Consider the following 19980-nt stretch of genomic DNA (forward strand, 5'->3'; position numbering starts at 1 on the left):
ACTTCAGCACAGTACTTCTTTTACAGCAAATTATTTTGTCAACACCGATGGAACTGGGGATGATGTAGAAAAATAGATAATCTTCATTTTTGGGAATACGAAACAAATTGCTGTTCAGAGACTGTCATGGTGCCAACATAGCCAATCAAAATTGTAATGGTTATAAGGGGTTGCTCGTGCGTAAGTTGCTGCCACTCCTGGCTAGGTAGCCTGGTTAAACCTGTTCTGGCTTGACAGCCCTTCACTTCGTGGCTGTTCAGTCGCTAGCAGAATCCGTCAGTGGGCGTTTCTTGAACTTCTTCCAGCAAAGAAGTTCTTTGACGCCAAGTCTACGCCTACTTTCCCTGCACGGAAGTCTTCTGCGCAGGGTGGGTGTGGGTAGCGGAGGACCCGTGCTCTCCCCACTGGTCTCCAGCAAAGAGTCCTGGAGCCCCCTCGCTGATTCTCCCATCTGCCCCCCTTTATCCCTGGTGTTACGCTGATTTCCTTCCCCAGCCAATGAGCTCCCTCTCTCCCTGCTGGGCCCCACTCCAGCATCGCTTGAGAGCCTTGCCTCCACCTCTGGCTCCGATGTCAGTTCCCTGAGAAAAATGCATGAGCTTCCTGACTCCCAAGAATCACAACAAAATCTTAGTTCATGCCTAGTTAGTTGTTACCTGTTTATTCAAGATGTCTTTTAAAACCTTCTTTGAAACATTATTCCCATCAGGAACATTGCTTCCCAGACGATAGCTAAACTGAAAGATGTGGCTCGCCGTATTTCTTCCTGCTTAGATCATGAACATTACAATAAAGAAAGGTCTGCTTCTCTAGACTTGCTGCTGCGTTTTCAGCGTTTGCTTGTGAGTAAGCTGTATCCAGGCGATAGTGTTGGCCAGATCCTGAATACATACAGTAAGTAGTACTTTTTGGGGGCTATTGCTAGCATTCTGTTGACGTCTATTTAAAACTGTATTAAATAGCTTTTTCAAATTGCTACTTTACTCTGCAAGTTAGCTGTGTTTAAATGCATTAATAGTTAATAATAATAAGCCTTTTTCAGGTTTTGACTTTCCAGATATTGCTTATGATCTTTAAAAATAAAATGGTTTTTTTATTTTTTTGACAGGTCCTGAGCTTTTAGGAGTTGGTTCTCTGTTGAAGAAATACACAGCCCTTTTGTGTACACATATTGGAGACATACTGCCTGTAGCTACTAGCATTGCATCCACCAGTCACAGGCATTTTGCAGAAGTATCTCGCATTGTAGATGGAGACCTAACAGGTACTGACTCGTCTTGTCCTTTGTTTTAGAGCCTGTCTACAGGGTTAACGCTTCCAGAGTTTTGCTGAACGTCTCTATTTCCCCTTAGGTGTCCTCCTTCCAGAGTTGGTCGTATCTATAGTACTTCTTCTCAGTAAGAATGCTGGGCTCATCCAGGAAGCCGGTGCGATTCCTTTGCTGGCTGGTCTACTAGAGCATTTGGACAGATTCAACCATTTAGCTCCTGGTAAAGAGAGAGATGACAATGAAGACTTGGCTTGGCCAGGAATAATGGGTATGTTCTTCCTTGCAAACGTTTAGAATACTTGCTGGATCTTTCTAGCAGAGCTCCTAGCTTGTCTTTGCAGGTAGGCTTCAAAAGCTTTGTCTTGGCACAAAAACCACTTTGGACAGGTTACACAATTACGTAGTATTTTCCTTGCTCTTTGATTCCTCACTCTTTTGGTTGGACCTTTTGGTTGTGAACCATAGCAATAACATGTATTTTTTTCACCTGTTAGGTTCATTTTTTACAGGACAGAATTGCAGGAACAATGAGGAAGTGACACTAATACGGAAAGCCGACTTGGAGAACCACAATAAAGATGGCGGCTTCTGGACAGTGATTGATGGCAAAGTGTACGATATAAAGGATTTCCAAACCCAGTCCTTAACAGGAAGCAGTATACTCGGTGAGATGTCACTTTGCTAACAAAACATACACCAAACAGAGTCCTATCTTGTTCGGTTGCCTCCTTTAACAGTTTGTTCCCTGGTTTCTTTTAGCTCAGTTTGCTGGAGAGGACCCAGTTGTAGCTTTGGAAGCAGCTCTGCAGTTCGAGGATACAAGAGAATCGATGCATGCCTTCTGTGTCGGCCAATATATGGAGGTAAGAGGGTTCTCCAAACAACTGCTAGCGGGCACAAAGGACACCACCAGGTGGAATTGTGTTCCTCCTGTTGCTTGAGGCAGGGTCTTCACACCTACTCACTCTTAACCAGGGCTTTTTTTCAGCCGGAACTCACCGGAACTCAGTTCTGGCACCTCTCAGGTGGGCGCCATTTCCGTTATAAGAGAACAAGGGAAGCGTTCATGGTGAGTTCCGGCACCTCTTTTTCTAGAAAAATAGCACTGCTCTTAATTAATTACCTTTGTGATTAGACAACCTGTCCAGTTTTTATGAATTCCTGAATCTGAGGTCTGGTTTTTTTCTTAGCTTTTAAGAAAGGAAAGACTCCCCCCCCCCAGCCTTTCCCACCCTTTTCCAAGCCGCTTGTTGATTTCCCTCATAGGCCTGAACAAAGACAACAGAGCTACATTTCTAGCGTTCAGCTGTGACTGTGGGGTAGGACAGTTATTAGTCTTTCTCTGCGGTTGGATCCCTTCCAGTCCTTTGCCCTTCCTGTGTCTCTCGCACATTACAATTGAATACCATGTCCAGGTTCCTGATGATGTTTTTGTTAAACTCAAAACTCTTCAAGTAGCTGCACATCACTTGATTATGAAGAGGTTTTTTTTTTTTCATGGATCGGGAAATTTGGTATCAGTCTTTAAATCTGTCGTTCAGTATGATATCACAGCTCTTTTGTTCTTTTCTTTTTTGTTGTTGTAGCCTGACCAAGAAGTGATTACTACGCCAGATACTGGTAGTCTATCATCGCCTCTCATAGACACTGAAAGAAATTTAGGGCTACTTCTTGGTCTACATGCTTCATATCTGGCAATGAGTACACCCCTTTCTCCTGTGGAGGTTGAATGTGCCAGTAAGAATATCTTTATTCCAATTAAATGTCACTAATATGAAATTGGGGATGTGCTCATTGTTTTAGGTCCATGTTTTAATGTTAACCCTCTAACCACAGTGAGTGATTTAATGCTGTACATCAGAGGTTTTCAACCTTTTTGAGTCCATGGCTCCTTGGACCAACTACCTTCTTTCTGCAGCACCCCTGTGGGGCTCAGGAGCCCAGTTACGTCACCCCTTACCTGCAGAGCTGGCAACCTCTCACCTTTTTTTGAGCACCCTCCCTTGTGGAGTGTTCCTTTAGCCTCCTCTCCCCTCTCCTTAGGAGTTGTCCGGACAGCTGCTGCAGCCGTCCCTGGTCTCTGAGCTGCCCCCTCCCCCATCCCAAAGAGAGGTGCCTCCCAGAGGCCTCATTTGCCTGAGAAGCTTATAGCCAGGGCAGCTACAATAAACTGCTGTGCAAGCCTTGGGGAGGCAGAGATGCAAGAGGGCATCAGAGGAGGGAGGCAAAGAAAGAGGGACAGAGGGCAATGTTGCCCACGGCACCCCTGACAATCATTTAAGGCTGTCATTCAGGGTGCCATTGCGCACTGGTTGAAAACCGCTGATATGCATGCTTACTCAAAAATAAGCCCCACTGAGTTCAGTGGAACTTACTCTGGGGTAAGTGTTTATAGGATTGCAGCCTTTATAACACAACTTGCCCATCATTTCTGTGGGCCGGTATGTAAAGCTGCAAAACAATTTCTATTCGAAGCATAATTCAATTCAGTAATTTTTTGGGGTAGAACTCTATGTATGTGCAACAAGTTATGTACTTACGTAATGAAGTGAAAGCAAGAAGCAAACAATCTTGGAGAGGGATAATTCTTCAATAAACTGTTAGTATACTACTTTGTTTCAAAACTGGCAGATGGTCTGACTTGGGAGAAATTATTGCTTTCCATGCATGAGTAAATGCATGGGCAAGGCTGAATAATGAAACAGCAGGTGTCTGATCCCCAAAAGTAGCTTAGTTCGAGTATAGTTTGACGTGCATTGCTGCTGTCTTAACATTTTTTAAAATGATAGTTTGCTTTTATTGCATTTTAAATTTTGTGTGCCGCTTTTTGTGCGCAAGGTGGAGTAAAATAATGTGCTAAAATCTGTTGAAAATATGGGGATAAATCACAGCTATTCCTTAAGATGAACTATATCAAGGTGTGGCCGAAGCTCAGTAATGCATTTGCTTTGCTTGCAAAAGGTTCCAGTTCAGTATTTAGCATTTCTGTTTTCAATAGAACTTATGCTGTTCAGGTAGTAGGGAAAAGACCTGCTGCCCAAGACTGGAGAGCACTGCCAGATGGAGGAGATTTTATTGATCTAGATGGGTTAACTATTTTTCTTGTTTAGTATTTTGAACTAATTATTTTTAAATCAAAAAGAGAGCTTCCACAAAACTGTTTATGAAGAAATCCTCTAAAACATACATGCATCAAATATTGCATATAACTTCAGGGTAGACCATTGAATCCTCTTTTCTTAAGCGGAAGAATTACACTTTTACCTGCATAACGAAGCTGCAAAAGCAACATGCTTTCTTATGTCCCCCTATTCCTTTCAAACGATTCCCTTTAAATATATATATATATATATAGATAGATAGATAGATAGATAGAGATAGACATAGACATAGACATAGATATATAGATATGCTCATAACACACTATTTAATGTATTTCTGTTCTTGTAGAATGGTTGAAGTCTTCTATTTTCTCTGGAGGCTTGCAAACCAGTCAAATACATTACAGTTACAACGAGGAGAAGGATGAAGACCACTGCAGCTCTCCTGGCAATACCACCCCTAACAAATCGAAGCTGTATTCCCATCGACTGACCTTGAGTGACCACTCACAGCCATTTCTGCAAGCGATTGCAGACAACAACATCCAGGACCACACGGTGAAGGTAACAATGCACTGTGTGAAGGACATAGGCTGATGCTTCCTGGGTTGTTTGTGGGGCATAGGAATTCATTCATACATTTCCCCCCCCAAAAAATATAGTCCGTCCCCCCACAAGGTATGAGAGACAGTGGACCAGCCCCCTGCTGAAAAAGTTTGCTGACCCCTGGATTATGCCATAGAAGGCAAAGGAAACTAGCATCATGTGGCCTACGAGGGATGGGTTATAATTAGTAACTTTTGGAGAAGCTTTGCCTGTTAAGACTTGTAGTTTTGTGGAGCCTTCATTTGAAATGACCTTATTTGAAAGTATGGCATACAGAAAATGTAAGGAGAGGAGCTCAGATTTTTTGCATCAGGGCCAGACCTGACTTTGGCCATTCATGTTCTAGCGTCCTCCAGGTTTTACTTCTGTAATGCAGCATAAGTGCACTGCCTCTTGAAGACAATCCAGAAACTTAAATGGTTTCCAAATTTGGCTTCCAGCTTTTTGACTCCTTGCCCAGTTGCTCCTGGGTTCAGTCAGATTGCCAAAGTCCTAAATCGGGGTGGGGGTGAAATAGACTTTGGTTCTCCAGAGGCTGCTGAACCACACTCCCATCAGTCCCAGCAAGCACAGCCATTCAGTGGTAGGTACTCTGGGAGTCATAGCTCAGCGACATTCAGAGGGGCCAAGGGTGCCCACACATGATGAAAGGTTTGGGGCAAAATATTTTAAAAATCTCCTCCTCCTATATGAAACTGCCTGAGTCCTTCATTCTTCATTTAAGGCCTTGCTTCAGGTAGTGTCATGATCAGAAATGTGTCAGGTGGGTTACCCAAATCTTGAGAGCTACCACTGGAAACACCTATCACTGTCTGTATTTTATCATCCTGTCAGAAGAATTTGGGGCTATTACAGAATACTGCCTTTTGGGGGGCAGGGGGAGACCTGTGGCCCTCCGGATGGGCTCCATCTCTCCACAGACACATTCAGTGCTGCCAATACTCATGAATGATGAGACTTGTAGTCCAGCTACATTTGGAGGGCCAAAAGTTCTCTACATCTGCTTTTATAGTGATTTGATGCTGCTCCTGTTTTCAGTTCTCCCCCCCTCCCTTTTTCTTAAGCTTGCGCTGTTTGCAATAGGGTTTCTTTTTTGCCCCACTGTTTTACAGTATTTTCTCTCTCTGCATATGTGTCTACCTGTGGAGGATAATATAGATATCTATATAGATCTAGATCTATATATCTATCTCTCTATATCTATACTGTATCTCTCTCTCTCTCTCTCTCTCTCTCTCTCTCTATATATATATATATCGCACGGTAAATCTTCAGAATGCCACAACTCTTTGCTCAGGTTTTTCTTATGCAGCGCACACACAGCATTATAGCACTATCAGGGACTCTTAGTAGCTCATAGGGACAGAGTTTGAAATGGTTATCAGTCAGAACAAGCTTGCAAATATTTGTTAATTTATTATTATTGTTATAAAAAGTAACGTCTGCTGCAATGCATGGATACTGCAGTGATATTTCGACTAAGCGTGTTCATTTTTGTGCAGGACTTCTTATGTCAAGTGGAGAGGTATTGCAAACAGTGCCACTTGACAACACCAATTACGTTCCCTCCAGAGCACCCAGTGGAGGAAGTAGGACGTCTGTTGCTATGTTGCCTTCTAAAGCATGAGGATTTAGGTATATACCGTACATTAGCCACACAATTGTTCTAAAATTCTGACTGTATTACTTTGAATTTTTTTTCTCCAATGATGCAATGAGATCTTCTCTCTCGTTCCCCTTCTTAAAGGTCATATAGCACTCTCGCTTGTTCATCCTGCTATGCTAGGAGTTGACCAAGTTAAACATCGTGTACTTCCAAAATCTGTAGCAGATGTGTGTCGTGTTGTCTACCAAGCAAAATGCTCGCTGATCAAGGTAAGCATCAGACCAAGGAATCACTGGTACCCTTTCTTGAGACATTGGGTGTTACTGTTACCTTACTAACAGAGGGATCTGTTTGCATTGTCGTTTTAAGACTCACCAGGAACAAGGAAGATCTTACAAAGAGGTTTGTGCCCCTGTTATTGAGCGTTTGAGGTTCCTCTTCAATGAATTGCGTCCAGCAGTGTGTAATGACCTCTCCATTATGTCCAAGCTTAAAAGTCTAAGTTCTTTGCCCCGATGGAGAAGGGTAGTTCAGAAGATAATTAGAGAGCGAAGAAAAAAGAGAGGTAAATGTTTTGAAATACAATTTCTTGTTGAAGGGCAAGATACTATTATGCATTTTGTCAGTTTGCTTGTGAGGTAGAATACAACAGATGCTTGCTTCATTCTCAAGCAAGACTTTTGCATCCCATTAAAAAAAAATTCCATAAATATATATCTTGCTAGATCTCACTTAGTACTATGTGGGCTCTATCTAATTGCAAAAGACATAGTGTAATTAGGAATTGGAGGGACACAGTTCAGGGAGAGGGGAAAAGAAGGGGTGTCTGCTTGCAGTTGTGTGTCACTCTGAATTCTTTACATTTTCGTAAAGCAGTGTTTGCTACGGAAGCTACCATTTTTCTTGGTAATTAAAAAAAATAGTTTTGCTCATGCTTTTGGAAGTGGATAAAGGTGACACAAATTTGATGTACAGTGGCACCTTGGTTCTGGAACAGCTTAGTCGTCGAACAAATTGGTGTTCCGGTTTGTGAACGTTTTTCGGAAGCCAAACATCCGATGTAGCTTCTACTTGAGTGCAGGAATCTCCTTCAGCCAATCAGAAGACACGCCTTGGTTTTTGAATGGTTTTGGGAGTCAAACGGACTCCTGGAATGGATTAAGTTCGAGAACCAAGGTACCACTGTATTGAAGTAACATTTTAACTGTATTTTGAAACTGTATGTAACCCACCCTGGGGCCCAAAGGTGAAGGGGGCACACTATAAATATAAAGAGATAAATAAATATAGTATGTTTGCTTTATGTCTTGCTGCTAGTCCCTAAAAAGTCCGAGCCGTCTGATGTGGAAGAGTCCAAAATTGGGAATGAGGAAAGTGATTTGGAAGAGCCCTGCGTCATACCTCACAGCCCTGTGACAGCTGATAAAAGGCCCTTGTCAGCCAAATCGCCCAAGGTATGCAGAGTATCAGGTACTAAATATGAGCCAGCTGCACAGTAGCTAACGACCATTCAGAATATGTGAATGTGGCAGCTGAGTGTCAGGCGGTATGTTTATCAGAGTGGTGGTCATGTTAGTTAGTCGCTGCAAAAACAAGCACATTAGTCTGTTGCTGCAAAAGCAGCTGCGCAAAGAGAGAAATGAATTACATTATTAACAGTGGTCATTCACAAAACAGTAGATAACACAGTATGTATGCATCTTTGTGGCATACGTGCTATACTAATGCCCAGTGATTTCGCAGGCACTCTCTGTGGAGGAAAGTTGTGTATTTGGATATCCTTGCTGAACCTTACTTTGTATATACATGATACGCAAGTGTGTGAGACCTTCCTCACAGTCACACAGAGAGGATCTTTAGTTGGGTGTTTAAGTGAACTGGCTCCAAGTCTTGGATGAACTTCCTTTGTGTCATAAATGTAGATTTTAAATGTCAGCATTGGCCTTCCACTGTATCTAAAGGTAATTCCTTCTACCTGTTGAATTCTACCTTTTTAAGTTAAAAAGTGTCGCACATGAATAAATGCGGTATACGTAAGAGGTCACATTTGTAAAACCTTTCTTGGTCGTAGAACTTAGTGCTCTAAATTTTTCTATATTAACGTGCCACTGTGGGGCAAGCACTATTTTCAGACTGATTTCTTGGGTTATTAATTTGAGTGTAAATGTGCATTTTGTTTTTTCTAGGATAAATGGCAGCCGCTGATCAACACAGTTACGGGTGTTCACAAATACAAATGGCTGAAACAGAACGTCCAGGGCTTATATCCCCAGTCTGCTCTTCTCAATACCATAGTTGAATTTGCTTTAAAAGAAGAGCCCATTGATGTTGAAAAAATGCGGAAGTGCTTACTAAAACAGGTAAGGCATGGCTCGCTCCATATGGTGGCGTAAAGATCTTACATAGATAAAATATTTACCCCCTTTCTCTCTTGTTTTGTAGCTGGAAAGAGCCGAGGTTCGTTTAGAGGGCATTGATACAATCCTAAAGCTGGCAACCAAGAGTTTCCTGTTGCCTTCTGCACAATACGCTATGTTCTGTGGATGGCAAAGACTTATTCCGGAAGGAACCAACATAGGGTAATTTTCGTTCTCCCTTGCATCTCACACTTTTGCTTCTTCATACCTAATCTGGCTCTTTGTTGTGCTGTTTAGGTGAAACATAGGGGTTTCACAGGGGGACCTTGGGAACTTTGACGGTGAACAAAGGCTCCAGTATGGCACAGGTTGAGCACTAGGTGATGATGTTCATGGTCCTGGTGTAGCATTTGTGTCATAGGAGCACCTTGTTTCTTATAGTAGTAGTGGTGGGAAACCTCCAGCCTGCCAGGCACCCCCCATTTGGCCTGCATTGTATTTTGGCTCAAACGATAGCCACTTTCCCATCACTTTGACATCATATAATGTCAGGCGCAGGACAGGTAAAGCCGCAGCACCAAATTCCAAAGTAAGAGTCTGCACCCTCACTTCTTCCTTTGCAGTCACGGGTTTAAATTTGAATCGCCAGATGTCATATGACATTAGGTGATGGTCAGGTGGGGGCAGCTGCATGCAGAGTGGTCCAGATCTGGGTTCAGCCCCCTGTCCAGATCCTACCCTTCTCCTTGAGCTAATGCAAATGTGTACAGTGGTACCTCAGGTTAAGTACTTAATTCGTTCCGGAGGTCCGTACTTAACCTGAAACTGTTCTTAACCTGAAGCACCACTTTAGCTAATGGGGCCTCCTGCTGCTGCCGGAGCACGATTTCTGTTCTCGTCCTGAAGCAAAGTTCTTAACCTGAAGCACTATTTCTGGGTGAGCGGAGTCTGTAACCTGAAGCGTATGTAACCTGAAGCGCATGTAACCTGAGGTACCACTGTACTGGGAAAGTCTTGCAAAGGCACAGAAGGTGGGGTTCTGAGAGGATTTGAACAGCAGGTGGGCAGCTTTTTCTGGCTTGCGTGTGGCCCCCAACACTGTTGTCACACTTTGCAGCAGTATCCGCTTGTGATACAAAATAGGTGTTAAGGTAGGTTACCATTCTGAAAACACTGGAAATCATGGCTTGCTTGTTATCCACGTAGGGAACCCTTAACGGACTGCTTAAAGGATGTGGATCTGATTCCGCCCTTCAATCGTATGCTCCTGGAAGTTACTTTTGGGAAGTTGTACTCATGGGCTATTCAGAACGTTCGGAACATCTTGCTTGATGCTAACAACAGATTCAAAGAACTAGGTGAGTATTACCAATACTCTTCTGTAATTTAAAATAAAAAAATAAAAACTCCACTTTGTTTACTTTTCTTTTGTGTCTGTTAGTTGGGTTGTAGTAGCAAGTTGTTGAATTTCCACAAAGTTTCAAAAAAAAATTTTGCACATCTTGCAGCCACCAAATCGTGTCTGTGTATTTGATGCTCCTTTCTCCTCCTAACCACCTATCCAAAGCTAGCTGTGGGACATGCCATATTCAGGGATGTTGTTAGGGTTGTTATTAATGCTCTTCCATGTTGCTTCTGGGGAGTTTAATTTCTTTGGAGGAAGATGGAAGGAAGTGAGCCCTCTCTCCTGAGGTGCACATTCTGGGTGGTACCTGTAGCTTTGGCTCATAATCTCATTCCCTCTTTGGAGATTTGACTATCAAGCAAATCTTGCTAGTGACCATACATCCAGTGAAATGTGGTTTTGTATTTGCAAGCCTTACTTAGATGAAGTGCTGTCAGGTGAATCTGTTCTTTCCTTGGAGAGCCTGCTGGGAACGTCTGAAAACAGAGGCAACTTAACTAGCAAACCAGTTCCAGAAGCAAACTAAGAGTCATCTCATTTACTTCAGCTGATAAGCAGCCATTGCCTTGCGTGTGTTTGTTAAAATATATCCTATTTCTCTGCTAGGAATCCAACCTGTTCCCCTGCAAACCATTACCAATGAGAACCCTGCGGGACCAAGCCTTGGGACTATTCCACAAGCACGTTTCTTATTGGTCATGCTTAATATGCTAACCCTACAGCATGGCGCAAACACCATGAACCTTCTTCTCAATTCTGGCATGTTGGCACTGACGCAAACTACGTTGCGACTGATAGGTACGTTTGCTCCTTGGGAAAGACTCATCTTACCTGTCAATTCACTGTTGGTAATAGAATGTTTGGTCTGCTTTAGAACCCTTAGAATATCTCCTACCAGAGGTGGTCTTGTAGTAAGGTTAAAGCTTACCGGGAAATGATATACAGTGAATTGAAAAGGATGTTCAAAATACCTTTTGTAAAAAAACACACCAGAAGCTTTTCTTTTGGGAATTATAGGGACAGAACTACGCAAATTGTATAGACACTTACTCATGTATGCTACTACAGCAGCAAGAATGCTACTTGCCCAAAGGTGGAAAGAAGCAGAAGTCCCAGTAAAGAAAGAATGGATACAAAAACTTATGGAAATGGCGAAATTTTTCAGAATAAGAAATCGAGATAAGAAACTTTTTATAAAAGAATGTGGAATGGTTTATAGAATATTTACAGATAAATTGCAAATAGATAAAAACATTAGCAGGATTATAAGAGTTTCATAAGAGTATATATTTGAAGTAGATCATTAAATGAGCAAATTAAATGAATTTGGATATGCAGAAGATATTAAAAAGTAAATTTAAGGAACTGCAGAAAGGAGGGGGGGAAGGAAGTCAAACTTTGAAATGTTAAATTGATTGTAAAACTAGTGAAATGTATAAACTTGAAAAGTATAAATAAAAACTTTTAAAAAATAATTAAAAAATAGAATATTTCCTACCACTGAACTATGCCTCTTCGGCTTTGCACATTGAACAAAAGTATTGCATTCTTGTGGAGACTGCTTTGGAAAGCTGGAATAAATTACTGCTTTTGATATTAGTTATCTCTTAACGGCTGCAAGATCTCAAGATGCCTCTCATTAAATTAGGGCCTAGTTCGGACAACGTCGAGGAAGATATGCTTGCTTCGTCCCGTGGCGTTTCTGCTACAGTCCTAGAAGAGTCCCGGAAGGAGACCACTCCAGTTCAACTTCCTGTGTCAGGGCCAGAGTTGGCAGCCATGATGAAGATTGGCACCAGAGTGATGAGGGGGGTGGACTGGAAGTGGGGAGATCAGGTACTGCTTGCCTATGTCTGCCATATATTTTATTTGCTGGATATCAGTTCACTCTATGATCTTAATTATTGGCCATATGTTTTTTAAACTTTCCTGTATTTCTGCAGGATGGCCCTCCTCCAGGCTTGGGGCGCGTGATTGGAGAATTGGGTGAAGACGGCTGGATTCGAGTTCAGTGGGACACTGGCAGCACCAATTCTTACAGGATGGGGAAAGAGGGAAAATACGATCTCAAGCTGGCTGAGCCACCACCTGCTTCTCAGCCTACAACAGAAGACTCGGACACAGAGGATGATTCTGGTAAGGTGTTTTTCTGCTGAATAAGTGGTAATGTAGCTACCAAGCAGTAAGTGGTTTGAACAAATAGGCCTTGTTCTACTATCACCTCATTTTTCAAGAAAGAGATCCATCTAAATTAGAGAAGCCGAACACGTGGTAGTTTTGTAGTTATAGGCATTCCTAGAATATGCATTCTTCTCGTCCAATCATACAACATAAGGGATGTAGAGAGGTTAAAAACCTAGCTATTCTGGGCATTGACATTATAAGAGTGGATGGGACAACCCAACCAGGTGGGTAGGGTTTAAATAATAACATCATCATCATCATCATCATCATCATCATCCTCCTCATCATTATTATTATTAACCACCTTTTAACTTTCTGAACTTTCTAACATTGTTCCAGCTGCTGGGAACAGAATGTGGGGTTTAATTTATTTTGGGTTAATTTCACTTTCAGTACTGGTATGTGAGTGGCGTGTTGGTATACAGTAGCACCACCTCATGCATGCAATTAACCCGTGCAATTTCAACCTAGCTCAGTTGAAATCTTGCAGATTAATTGCACACAAGGCGGAGAGCTCAAAAAGCTTCTTTTGCACCTGGTGTTCCTGGTGCTCAAAGAGCTTTTAACCTCTTAGGCTTGCTTACCAAGCTCTGAAAGGCTCTCGCGAGAACTTGTGGAAATGTGGACAGCCCTGCAACATCTTGCGAGAGAACATTCCAGAACCCAGTAAGCTCTTGAAAGCTCTCTGCCTTGCTTGGAAAGTAAGGGTGGCTGCATGGTAGCAGTTTGGGTGTATGCATTTCTATGTATGCATGTCATGCCCGCAATGTAAACTCCCACTCAATACTGTAATATTAGTCCAGTTACGATTTTTCCTCATCATGCCATTCTGAAGCTGTGGAAGATTAATTTGCTCGGAAAAACAACATTAAATTGGATATTTCCAATTTCCTTTTTTTTTTAACTGGTTTGTCCAAGGTTAAGGAAATTCTGGCATTTATTAAAATACTCGTAGGTTTAAAGTGAAAGTCAATATCCAGGGGTGTCTATCCACCAGTGGAAGAGGCACAATTAGTGGAATGGATTCTCTCCTCCCTCTTCAGCCTGCTGTGTGCCTTTCAAATATGCACATGGGAGGGTTGGGAGGGGACCCTCTAGAACAGATTTGGGAGCAGTCGGGTAGGGCTGTACTGGGAGGGAGGGAGGGAGAGAGAGAAAAGGGAATTCCTGAGCTGAAATCACCTTGCACAGTGCTTTCTGTCACCCAGCGTTAAAGGTAAAGGTAAAGGGACCCCTGACCATTAGGTCCAGTCGTGGCCGACTCTGGGGTTGCGGCGCTCATCTCGCTTTATTGGCCGAGGGAGCCGGCGTACAGCTTCTGGGTCATGTGGCCAGCATGGCTAAGCCGCTTCTGGCGAACCGGAGCAGCACACGGAAACGCTGTTTACCTTCCCGCTGGAGCAGTACCTATTTATCTACTTGCACTTTGACATGCTTTCAAACTGCTAGGTTGGCAGGAGCTGGGACTGAGCAACGGGAGCTCACCCCATCGCGGGGATTTGAACCGCCAACCTTCTGATCAGCAAGTCCTAGGCTCTGTGGTTTAGACCACAGCGCCACCCACGTCCCCACCCAGCGTTAGGAGACCTGAATTAATTCGATTGTGAAAATAAGGAGCTTGCAACGGAGCGCATCAATTTCATTGTCTTCTGTCATTTATTTTGACTCTTGTTTCAGAAGGAGAACAAGTTGAAAGAAATCTCCACCCCACTTCCATGATGCTGACAAGCACAGTGAATCTGCTGCAGACTCTCTGCCTCTCGGCTGGAGTCCATGCTGAAGTTATGCAGAATGAAGCAACAAGAACTTTGTGCGGGCTGCTGCGCATGCTAGTCGAGAGTGGGACCGTAGACAAATCAGGTAGATACCTGCACCGGATCAGAGTCTTGTTTTGTGTGCCGAGTCCTTCATCCTCATATCAGTGTAACCTATTGTGGCACCTCAAGTTAGAATGATTTGCCTCATCCCATGTCTGCAGCAGTGCATTTTAAAAAGTATATTTAAAAGAGCTTCACCATTTGTTAACAGAGCAAACAGGCCTTTGTTGCAGAGCGATTTTTGGTGCTTCGCTTTCTCCTGTGTTTTGTTGTTTTCCTTAGGTTTTCATAGTTATCTTGTTGTGTTCAACTAAAACAGGCAAAAGTGCATGATATTGCACACGCTGATAAATAAAACGAGCTATCGTTCTATTCTGCAACATGAAAACTGTTTATTCTAAAAAGCCAGTTTAACTTTAGGTGCTTTGAGGCAAATAATTCAGGTCTAAATGCACAAATGTAGTAATTTTAGGCAACTAAGAGCACTTAAGAGTGTTTCTTTTTTAAAAATAAATTCCAGCTTCTGTACCAAATACATTGGTTAATAAAGAACAGCACAGGAGCTGGTGTTCACTGGGATTCATCCGAAGTATAGCCCTCATGCCTCAGATGTGCAGCACGCTGAGTACTTCGCAATGGATAACTCTCCTAATGAAAATCGTCGAGGGACACGAGTCGTTTACTGCTGCATCTCTACAACGACAGGTAATGCCTTTCACTGCTGCTGCAGGTATCCAGTGGGGTTTTTAACCCACTACAGCTGAGTCATAATAGCGTTTGAAAGCCACACTTCATGTATGTGGCTCAATTCAATATCAGACACCTTTCTCTTGAAAGCGATGAAGCAGGAAGAAGACACAGAATAGTTTTGTTGCTACATTTTGCCTAGACGTGAAAGAGGAAGTGGAACTGTGGTTTGTTGGGTCCCTAGCAGGGGATTACTCCCCCCCCCCCACTGGGTTGACATTAGGCAGTTATTTACAGCTTATATACATAACATTATGGCTTACATACCTAAAGTCTTTTTTAATGAATCATTTTGAATGATTTATTGGAGAAAATGAGAAAATGGCTCCATATTTTTTTTAGAAAGACCACCATTGGTGGTTCTTTTGTGCAAAAGAGTGTCTTCCTACTTGTAGAATTAAGGGTTTTTCCCCCTAGTAGCTCGAGAGACTTCTCTAAAATAGTTATGTTTTCTCCTTTCATCTTTTAGATCCTTGCAGTGCACTTACTACAAGCAGTCCTTCCTTCCTGGGATAAAAGCGAAAGGTCAAGGGACATGAAATTCCTGGTGGAAAAATTGTTTGGTTTCCTTGGCTGCCTGCTTGCCACTTGCTCTTCAGATATCCCACTGCTCAGAGGTAGGAGAATATTATGTCTTTAGTGTTGTATTCTTATATTTTTAACCATATTGATGTCTGTCTATGAGCTTTCCTCTTTTCCAATTTTTCCTCTTTTTTTTGGCAGAATCTACTCTGAGGAGGAGGAAGGCAAGGCCTCAGGCCTCTCTCACGGCCACTCACAGCAGTACTTTGGCAGAGGAGATAGTGGCACTGCTGAGGACATTGCATTCACTGAGCCAGTGGAATGGACTCATAAACAAGTACATCAACTCTCAGCTAACCTCCATCACCCACATCTTTGCAGGAAAACAGTCAGAAGGGGTAGTTCCCGCATCTTAAAATCAACTCATTTTTGTTTTAAATCGAGTAATCGTTAATGGATTCTGTCAAACTATTTAAAAGCTATGATATATTTTTGTGAAGTGATTGCCTTCTTTAATGTAAAATTGGCTGTAATATCAAATATTATTGCATGTTGTTTTTCTTGAACTGCGAATATTTGCCAAAGGGAAGTCCTTGCTACAGTTTCATTGTGCCTGTTCTCCTTTTTTTCCTAGGCTGTTTTGGAAGACTTCTTTCCTGACGCTGAGAATCCAGAAGTGGGAGGCTTGATGGCTGTTCTGGCAGTCATTGGCGGAATAGATAGTCGCTTGCGGTTAGGTGGCCAAGTCATCCATGATGAATTTGGAGAAGGCACAGTGACACGAATCACCCCGAAAGGAAAAATCACAGTGCAGTTTTATGACATGAGAACCTGTAGAGTCTGTCCCCTCAGTCAGCTAAAACCAGTAAGTGTATTAAAATGATGCCTTTCTTAAGGTGTAAGCTGAATGCGATGCATTATACGTGGACTGTTGGTTTGTTCTTTTTGCAAAATATTTTAATATTCTCCTGGCTGACGAGCAGCAATTTGTGCATCCCAAAAAAGCTGATATTTTTCTTTCAAGTGCCATGCTCCACTGCTCAGATAAGGTAATATGTTACCAATATTTCAGCAGCTCTTGTACAAGTCACCTTCAGTTTCACATCTTTTGGGTAGAACTTTTCTGTTTGTTTTACCTCACTGTTATTTCACCCTGGGAAAGGAAATTTTGACAGCCCCTTCTGCATTTGTCTAGGAGCCCTTCTGCCTTTTACAAGCATCCGGGGAAGGGAGGGAATTCTCTCAGGTTGGAAGCAAAGAAATGAACACACAAGGAATTTATACTAAAATGTATATTAAAAATGTCTGTTTTTCTATAGCTCCCGGTCATTCCCTTTAATGTCAATAATTTGCCATTCACTGAACCAATGCTGTCTGTCTGGGCTCAGCTGGTGAACTTGGCTGGAAGTAAAGTTGAAAAACACAGAATAAAGACTCCAAATCAGGGTGTTTCGGGTATGTTTTTCTTGATTTATAAATACTATGCTCACTCTAAAAGGATGCTACTCTTAAACAGATGATGTCAAAGTGTGCTGATTTGAAGAATGTTTCTTATTTGGTAGGTGTTTTATGTTTAATTTTATCCCTATTGTACCTTTATTGCACACCACTTGGAGACTTGAAAACATCTGTTTTCAGTCAGTAGAGCCAAAAGTTTGTACAGTGGTGCCTTGCAAGACGAAATTAATCCGTGAGGCTCTTCGTATAGCGGTTTTTTCGTCTTGCGAAGCAAGCCCATTGACAGCTTAGCGGATTAGCGCTATTAGCGGTTTAGCGGCTTTTAGTGGATCAGCTGATAAGCGGCTTATCAGCGGATCAGCTGATAAGCGGCTTAGGGCTTAGGAAAAGGGGGGGGGAAAGGGAAAACCCCCCACAGGAACTCACAAGACATTTTCGTCTTGCGAAGCAAGCCCATAGGGAAATTCGTTTTGCGAAGCGCCTCCAAAATGGAAAACCCTTTCGTCTAGCGGGTTTTCCGTCTTGCGAGGCGTTCGTCTTGCGGGGCACCACTGTATGCTGAATGATAAGAATGCATGAAAGAAGTGAACAGCATTAATGATGAATATATAAAACTAACACTGGGCTAAAGCAGTAGTGCCTCTTGGATATGATAAAAATACAGTTCAGTATTTATTTTTTCTGTTTCTTCATATCTTCAAGCTTTATTTTAACTGTGTATTAAAATATAAAGAGTTTCTACTAATAAGCATTCCAGCAGGAATGGGAAGAAACAAAAAAGAACTGTGATTTTTAAATGAACAGTGTAATTTGTGAGTTTTAGGGCTGTACACTCCAACCCAGTGGTCCAGTCTGACCTGGGGAACACTTGACTAGGCCCCAAGTCAATTGGGGGGGGGGGGTTGAGAGAGTGAAGTCATGCCAAAGCCATGTTTCAGTCTACCATCTTGCTTCAAAATGGTGCCCAGCATCCAAATGCCAACCAAGACTGCTGCCCGCACCTTGGGAACTCTTGTGCCAAGTTCAGTAATGATATATTGAGAGCTGGCAGAAACTATGCCCCCACATGGGCAAAGTCATGCCAAAGTGATGTTTCAGTCCACCATCTTTGATTCAAAATGCTGCCCAGCGTCCAAACACCAATGAAGTCTGCTGCCCCGACATCGAGAACCCTTGTGCAGAGTTTGGTGATGTTATCTCAAGAGCAGACAGACAGACAAACCACTTTCCAAAATAGATATTTGTAGATCAATTCTTCCTATTTATTTTGCTAATAAATGCCTATCATATGTTTTGAACAGGCCAAATAGACTTGGATCTGCTCAGATGCCAGCAGTTGAAACTGTACATACTAAAAGCAGGTCGAGCTCTGCTTTCTCACCAGGATAAATTAAGACAAATCCTGTCTCAGCCTGCAGTGCAAGATGGTGGCTCACTTCCCACAGGTAATAATAATATTCTGCTTGATTACAAGGTTGATAAGGATTCTCTTACTTTTTTCTACTGTTGAAGTAGGCAGACAAGCAGAGGAAAGGACCGGTTCATATATGTGTTTTGTTTTTGTGCACGATTGTCTTGACTTACCGTGAGTTCCGTTCTGGCAGGACATACATGGTTTTTTAAAAAATGTTGAAAGTCAAAAAGGTGAAAGAAGTAGTATTTTCTGTCTGTAACAAGCAATTTCTTCCCAGCAGTAATGTTCTCTATATATTTTCATATAGTTTAATAATTGCATCTGAAAGCAGATACCCTGAAAGGATAGAGCAATAAAGAGAACAATGCAGGGCCCATTTTACTTCTAGGGAATTGATATTCTTGTGTTTTATGTGGAGAGTATCCAGCAATGAGTTACCCTGTTCCACTGAAACTAGGAAATTAATACGTCTTCAAGAAATCTGATACTTATCCAATGTTAGTGATGATTGTCTCATTGCCTGTTAATTGCCCTAGATTATTATTATTTTTAAAAAAATAATTGAATAAAATCTCAGATGGTATAAACCCATCAGTGGTTATTTGAAATCTTCCTCAAGCTTTTGCTGTGCTTAGCGATTTCAGTCACTCTTAAGTAGATGTTATAAGCGAGTTGAAGCCCTTTTTCCATTTCAGTTTTAACATTTTTATGTAACGACATAATAAAAAGAGATAATGGTAGTTCTGGAGGTAGACATTTAAATACAAAGCATCTTCTCAGAATTCAAAGCTTCATTTCTTTGGAACAGAGAATGTGATGTACATGTTCCTTTTTTAAAAAAAGAAGAAGAGGTGTTTGCATTTGAAGTGAGACACCATTGAAAAGTAATCTGTTATTGGAAGAGTATTTCAGTTTTTGGTTGTTTCTGAAACTTAAATCCACTTTGCTTGGCTTAAGATGATGGCGTAGTGACATCACCTGATGTTGGAGACTTGTCTCCTGAGGGACCTCAGCCACCCATGATCCTCTTGCAACAACTGCTGACGGCAGCAACACAGCCATCACCTGTGAAGGCGATTTTTGATAAGCAAGAACTTGAGGTAAGATCTTAGCTTTCTCCCATTCAGGAGAAACAGTTACTGTTTTATTTAGATAGGCAATAATAGAATAAAAACTTTCTGCCAAGGCAATTCATAGTTTAAAGCAGTGGCTTGTAATATAATAGGCTTTTCCTTCCTGATCATGTTTATTTCAGAGACTGCCTACTGCCTCTAATCACAGCATCCAATGCTGGTCACAGCCTCAGACTACAAGGTTCCTGGGTCAAGTCCTAGATCTCCTGGTGCTTTGTTAGTTTGAGTGTGCCACAAGACCTGGCGTAAATAATAAATCCTATTAATGTTGTACAGTGGTACCTTGGAAGTTAAACGGAATCTGTTTCGGAAGTCCATTTGACTTTCAAAATGTTCGGAAACCAAGGTGCAGCTCCTGAT

General features: G+C 42.1%; 1 protein-coding gene across 6 annotated transcripts in view; it reads left to right on the forward strand.

Annotated features, from left to right (window-relative positions):
- The window catches only part of HERC2 (HECT and RLD domain containing E3 ubiquitin protein ligase 2), a 95955-nt gene that overhangs the window by 30197 nt on the left and 45778 nt on the right, over positions 1–19980 (forward strand). For 4 of the 6 annotated variants that reach the window (XM_081858951.1, XM_081858954.1, XM_081858952.1 and 1 more), the window contains 25 exons: positions 710–894; positions 1109–1264; positions 1353–1538; positions 1765–1935; positions 2030–2133; positions 2857–3007; positions 4721–4935; positions 6480–6612; positions 6725–6852; positions 6953–7148; positions 7901–8037; positions 8770–8943; positions 9026–9162; positions 10147–10298; positions 10952–11143; positions 11994–12181; positions 12289–12481; positions 14207–14389; positions 14867–15051; positions 15563–15710; positions 15817–16013; positions 16250–16480; positions 16935–17070; positions 18375–18518; positions 19445–19587. In XM_081858951.1, the coding sequence (XP_081715077.1) occupies positions 710–894; positions 1109–1264; positions 1353–1538; positions 1765–1935; positions 2030–2133; positions 2857–3007; positions 4721–4935; positions 6480–6612; positions 6725–6852; positions 6953–7148; positions 7901–8037; positions 8770–8943; positions 9026–9162; positions 10147–10298; positions 10952–11143; positions 11994–12181; positions 12289–12481; positions 14207–14389; positions 14867–15051; positions 15563–15710; positions 15817–16013; positions 16250–16480; positions 16935–17070; positions 18375–18518; positions 19445–19587 (4165 nt within the window). The remainder of the gene's footprint in view (positions 1–709; positions 895–1108; positions 1265–1352; positions 1539–1764; positions 1936–2029; positions 2134–2856; positions 3008–4720; positions 4936–6479; positions 6613–6724; positions 6853–6952; positions 7149–7900; positions 8038–8769; positions 8944–9025; positions 9163–10146; positions 10299–10951; positions 11144–11993; positions 12182–12288; positions 12482–14206; positions 14390–14866; positions 15052–15562; positions 15711–15816; positions 16014–16249; positions 16481–16934; positions 17071–18374; positions 18519–19444; positions 19588–19980) is intronic. The other 2 variants (XM_081858953.1, XM_081858955.1) reach the window with 2 other exon arrangements.

The sequence above is a fragment of the Podarcis erhardii genome (assembly GCF_964252035.2).
Source record: "Podarcis erhardii genome assembly, chromosome: 4".
In the NCBI taxonomy this organism is placed as follows: domain Eukaryota; kingdom Metazoa; phylum Chordata; class Lepidosauria; order Squamata; family Lacertidae; genus Podarcis; species Podarcis erhardii.